General features: G+C 32.7%; 1 protein-coding gene across 2 annotated transcripts; it reads left to right on the top strand.

The window, feature by feature from the left end:
• The first annotated feature begins 2264 nt into the window (after positions 1 to 2264).
• LOC110779233 (uncharacterized) lies at positions 2265 to 5004 on the top strand. Of its 2 annotated transcripts, none has more exons than XM_021983767.2 (4): positions 2265 to 2554; positions 2665 to 2803; positions 3402 to 3535; positions 3655 to 5004. In XM_021983767.2, the coding sequence occupies exons 1-4, from the start codon at positions 2349 to 2351 to the stop codon at positions 4649 to 4651; spliced, it is 1476 nt and encodes a 491-aa protein (XP_021839459.1). In that variant the 5' UTR covers positions 2265 to 2348; the 3' UTR covers positions 4652 to 5004. The 2 variants fall into 2 exon arrangements, with proteins under 2 accessions (XP_021839459.1, XP_056689269.1); XM_056833291.1 differs by having other exon boundaries at positions 2342 to 2478.
• Positions 5005 to 6000: the final 996 nt, after the last annotated feature.

Here is a 6000-nt window from a genome sequence, read left to right as displayed (position 1 = left end):
CCACTAAATACAAGTTGCAATATTTCATTATGGGAGCCAAACGTATTTTACTCACTCACAATACTTTAATATAATTTTCATCTACTTGCATTGTTGGGCAATTTATAACCAATTTATTTTCCTATTTGTTACCCCCACCATCACAGGCTCACCAAAGTTTCTTAATTACTGGGGCTGTTTGGCAATTGGCTCTCGGCTGTTTTACTTGGCTGGTTTGACTGGCTGTTGGCTGTGACTTTTCAGTTGGCTGTTTGACTTATAAAGATGTTTGGTAAACTCATTTGTTGGCGGTTGATTGTGACTATGTAAAATGATACTTATGGACACTATTATGTTTTATTAACCATTTATTACATTCTTAGTAATTAATGAACCGAGTTAATTAGTATTTAAATTAACAATTTAATAAATTATTACATAATCTAATTAATAAATAATAAAATTCGTAATAAAATAAATGAATAACAAAAATAACTATTATTTACTTCTAGTTCAAAGAATTATTAACTTAAATATTTATTAATTAGTATTAATTAAAATTATGAGTTATTAATTAATCATTGTTAATGCATGGTTAATCATTGAATACTCTATTAATTATTTAATAAATTATTAAATAATTTAGTTAGTAAATAAAAAATGGACAAATTGTTTTTGACCACCTATAAAAATCGAAAAATTATTTTTTACCACCTAAAAAATTAAAACTTGTATTTTACCACCTAAATGATTAAAACTTGTTTTTTCCCACCTGAATACGAAAAAATAGATGAAACCTTTATGTATGGCTACCTAATTCAATTTCACTTTAATTTTTTACACTCTTTTTGTGATTTTCTTAAACTCTTTCACCCTTCTCCCTTTACTTCCATTGAATTTGTCAATTTTGTGAATTAATGATGGTGAAAATTATGTAAAATTCATGGAAGATAAGGAAGTAAAGGAAAATAAGAGAGTTAAATATATTAAATCATGAAAGAATAGAATATATGGCCCCTACATAACATTTTCTTCTATTTTTCCAATTTTAAGGTGGTAAAAAACAAATTTTAATTTTTTTTAGGTGGTAAAATACAAGTTTTAGTTATTTAGTTGGTAAAAAAGATAATTTAGATTTTTTTAGGTGGTAAAAAAAAAAATTATTCATAAAAAATATATTAATTAAAATTACTATTTAAATTAATTAATTAATTAGTTGTATTTTAAATGTTCACTGATTAATTAGTTCTTAATTAGTACTCCATCCATTTCTTTTTGATCTTCCTGTTTCTATAAATGTCGTTCCTATTTGATCTTCCTGTTTCTATTTTGGGACATGACTTTTTACCATAAATTTCTCCACCATCCCTTATTTAATTCATTCACATTTCCCTATTCACCCACCCAACCCCACTTTTATGATTTTTTATTACTTTCATAAAAATATCTCCTCTCTCCTTCATTTCTTTATTACTTTCTTCATTTATTTATTATTTTCTCTTACACCCAATCGTTACTCTTACACCCAATCATTAAAAGATTCCAGTTTCTTAATTTCCACCCAAAACTCCAAACAGGAAGATCAAAAAGAAACGGAGGGAGTAGTAATTAATCCCACTCTAATAAATTAGTAGTAATTAAAAATATGAGTTAGTAATTAATAGTTCTAAACTTCTAATGCATAATTAATAATTGATTAGTCCGTATAAATTTTTTAATTGCTAATGACTTATTAATATCATTATTCATTGTTAATTAGTGAAAAATTAAGGAATGAAAAGTAATTTGAAGATTGAAAAGCCAAAAGCCATACAAAAAAGCTAGTATGACTAGCTTTTCATTTTTGACGAATAAGCTGGCTTTTCAGCTAACCAAAAAGCCACTTTACCAAACACTTTTTTTGGTTGTTTGACCAACATAAAAAGCCAACAACTAAAAACTAGTGAAAAAGCCACCAAAAAGCCATTTGCCAAACACCCCATTGTGTAAATAGTAAGCGTAAAGAACATTTAGAAACGGAGGTAATAGTTATGATTTTTTGTGATTTACCACCTACAAAAATCCAAATTTGTGTTTTACCACCTAAAAATCTCAAATTTTTATTTTACCACCTAAAAAAGTAAAAATAATTCATTTTACCACATTTTAATAGTAAAGTTAACGAGATCGTTATTGAACCCACTACAACGGCTAGTAATAAGAATTTGTGTTAAAAAAATTAGCAAAAATTAAAATCAATTATTTTTAAAACTGTACTGAATACTTATATTTGAGACAAGATATCTCAACGGTCAAAAAACTCGAAAAGTAAAAAAAGAACAAGAAGAGGTGAAGTGAGGAGAGAGAAAAACGATCAGAAAGTGAGAAAGATGAGCCGGAGAAGATCGGGGAAAGCAAAGCCGAAGAAGCAGAAACAAGATCAGGCAATAAAATGGCGTAGGAATCAGAAGAAATCGGAACAACCGACAGAAATAGTGAAGAAGGAGAAGTGTGAAGAAGGTGAAAAAACTCGGTTTTTTGGTTGCTATCTATTGACATCTCTCAGCCCTCGTTTCAAGGGTCATTCTTATATTGGGTCCGTTTTAATTTTTTACTTTAATTTCATGTTCTACAAATTTTACAAGTTTTGAATTTCTGGATATCCATTTTCGTTGATTAAATTTGAAAAAATAATGAACAAATTAGGTTTACTGTGAATCCAAAGCGACGGATTAGGCAACATAATGGGGAAATTACTAGCGGCGCTTTCAGGACGAAGAAGAAGCGTCCATGGGAAATGGTTCTTTGCATTCATGGTTTTCCAACTAATGTTGCTGCTCTTCAGGTTATCACTTTTTTCTTTTTTTATCCTTATAAATTACCCCCTTCTATTTGCTTTATTGATCATTAAGTTTGAAGTATAAATCATTATTATGAGTAAATCATAAATGGGATTTTCTTGAATTGAATCGGTGGATATAATTTGAGTTGTTTATTGCAAGATTGAATTTTGGTTATGATGTTTTTATTGAATTTGGGGTGGATAATTTGTGTGGTTGATTCCAAGATTGCATTTTGATTGTGATATTTTATTGAGTTGGGGGGTAAATTTGTTTGGTTTATTGCAAGATTTAATTTTGGTGACTATCTTTCATTAAATTGAGCGAATTTTCGGGTTTAATTGCTTGGTCTATTGCAAGATAGCATTTTGATGATGATCATTCATCGAAACAGTGGATTGCTCTTTTGATTATCTTAGTCTGGTTCATTGCAAGATTGCTCTTTTGATTATGACTTTACCCAATTGTAATTGCTTTTTCTTCTCATTTGCTCTGTTAATTTGGAGATCGCCCTGTAAAATTTTGTTTTTTTAATATATATTCTTCATGTATTCCTCAAGATTTTTTTTCTTTTCATTTCTCCAATTTTGGTTGGTGTTGCAGTTTGAATGGGCATGGCAACATCCTAGAGAGTCAGTAGCAGTACGAGAGGCGGCTGCGAGCTTTAAAACCCTCGGAGGACTTGCCAACAAAATCAAACTTGCACTCACTATGCTTACTCTCCACTCTTGGCAAAGGTATAATATATTTTTCTTGTCGTTATGTTTCAGATCGTTTTAAATGATCCATTCAATTTCAATCTAATGTAGTAATGCTATGCTGAAACTAAAGAGTTTGAGTTGTGTTGTATTTTCAGTATGAACCTCAGAGTTAGTTTCTTCTCTACAAAGTATATGAAGCACGCTGCTGGGTGTCCAAGCTTGCCTCCCCATATGAAGCTCCATTTTTGTTCAATGGATGAGCTCCCTTGTTATGAGGATATTGACCAAACTTACGGTTGTGAGGATGGTGATGACTTAGACTCAACTAATAGTGAAGTTATGGCCAGCTGTTCTGATGACAGAATAGAATCTTTGTCTGATGGTTCAATGGAGATGAATCCTTCTTCAATTCATGTTCAAAACTTTACTGTACAAAAATCAGCTGATAACATCTTAGAAGAGGATTTCATAGGCATTGGTGGGCCATTGGAGAATGAGTCATCATTGATGATGGGCGCGCTGGAGGATCATATACAACCACTGCATCAATTTCCTGTTGATGTTAGTGGCTCTACTCTGAACACCTCGAATGAGCAGTTGCGACATTGTGAAGAGATCTGGACTGAGGATGTTAGAGCCTCTTTCCCGGAATTAGAGGAACGTATACAATATATTGGTGGCATTTATGCTTCTGAGAATGAGGTGTTTCCTGTTCTTGAGGAAAATTATTCTTCTGGTGACTTGCCTGCTGATGTTACTGCCCATGTTGAGAATGATTTGAGTGAGTGTTCAACACCTGGAAAAGAAATTAGGCCCAAGAAGCTGAGAGGTTCTTCCCCTATAATAGAAGAGCGTATACAGCCATTTCAGCAAGCTGGTTCTTCAGAGAGAGAACAATCTTCAATGGTCGATTTTGCCAAGAAAGACGAAATAACATGTATAGTAATCGATGATATCAGCGACAAACCAACAAGGGTTCAATCGCCTATTAGATTTGCCAATATTGTTTGGCCATTTTCTAATGAGGGGATTGAGGTTATAGAACTTTGTACGCCTTCACCTGACTATAGAATCGCTGTAGGTAGCAAGAAAAGAAGAGCTGCCAGTGATATAATTGACCTGACTGGATCACCTTGTTTTATCCAACTGTAGAATGTTGAAATGCTTTCGTTGGATACCTAATCATCTACTTATGGGAATTCCTCTTCTTGAAAAGCCGGCATTGCTTGCTCTGTCATCATTCAGCCTGGGTAAGAGATGAAAGTTGTGTCCTCAAACTCACCTTGTTCTTCCTTGACATCAGCATGTTCGGAACATAATCCTCAACCATCAATAATGGTCTCATTATCCATCCATCTGGTGTGTTCCATTTCTTAGAGGTTTGTCAAATTTCATTTATTTAATTATTGTCTTAGCATGTAATGGTCCTAGAATACCCGTTGTATTACAGAATAAAGTGTGTAAATAGTTCCAAATATGTAATAATGAAATTTTTTAATTAATAATCACCGTGTCTAATTTTAAAAAATACAAGTAATTAATTAAAGACCTTGTTATATTTTATTGTGTATGTAGTCACACAAAAACTAATTACAATCGTTTAGGATAATCCTCTGAAATTAACTTGAAATGGTGGTCAAAAGTTGAGATGATCAATAATACACCTCTAGTTGTGCTTGTCATTGTGGTAAACTTAAAAGCTTAAGGGGCCTGTGGTAAATAAGTATATAAGAAGCTCAGGGGGCCTGCACTTGTGCAGCAAAGATATAAGAATCTCTTATTGGGGCAATGTTAAAGATGGCAAGGAGAGCTGTTGAGCTGTGTTTATTCAACTCCTGGGGAGTGTGGGGTATGTCTGTGTTTTCTGTGGAAGGGAGGGAGCCTTGTACCTTTCTTTGAGAGAATTTGACATGTTAGACTTGACAATAGTTTTACCCGACCTCATAAGTCATAACTCCTTCAGACGTGCCCACAAAAATTAGGCTATTCAACTCTATTTTCGACCCTAATATCTGAAATAACCCCCAAATAATAACTCAAAAGCAACCAGAAAACCGGCTTTAATCTAAATTAATCAGACCCAAATCCAAATCTCAGCCCACCGGCGTGGCACTGGAAAATAAATAAAATTAACTGCAGTCGTTCAATTTTCTCCCTCTGTTTCGAAATGATGCAGAGGGTTTCTATAAATAAGTGTTTCAAATTAATAATGACACTCTATTGTATTCTACTTTTGGATGGATAACCTATTAACCCACCATATTAACGGAAAAATAACGGAATGGACGGAAAATGCTCATTAGAGGCATTTTGTGTTATTGTTTTAAACCTCGGGAGTATTTGGTGCATTCAGGAAACATTAGGGGTATTTGGTGCATTAACGCAAACCTCGGGTCATTTCATGAAATATCCGTTAAATTTTACATGTATGGAGATTAACTCATAATGCTGGCACCAAAAAACTTTCCTGATATGTTATTGATTTTTAGTTTTTAAAATCA

This window comes from Spinacia oleracea, chromosome 6 (genome assembly GCF_020520425.1).
Source record: "Spinacia oleracea cultivar Varoflay chromosome 6, BTI_SOV_V1, whole genome shotgun sequence".
Classification (NCBI taxonomy): Eukaryota; Viridiplantae; Streptophyta; class Magnoliopsida; order Caryophyllales; family Amaranthaceae; genus Spinacia; species Spinacia oleracea.
This window is presented reverse-complemented; position numbering and strand designations above follow the sequence as displayed.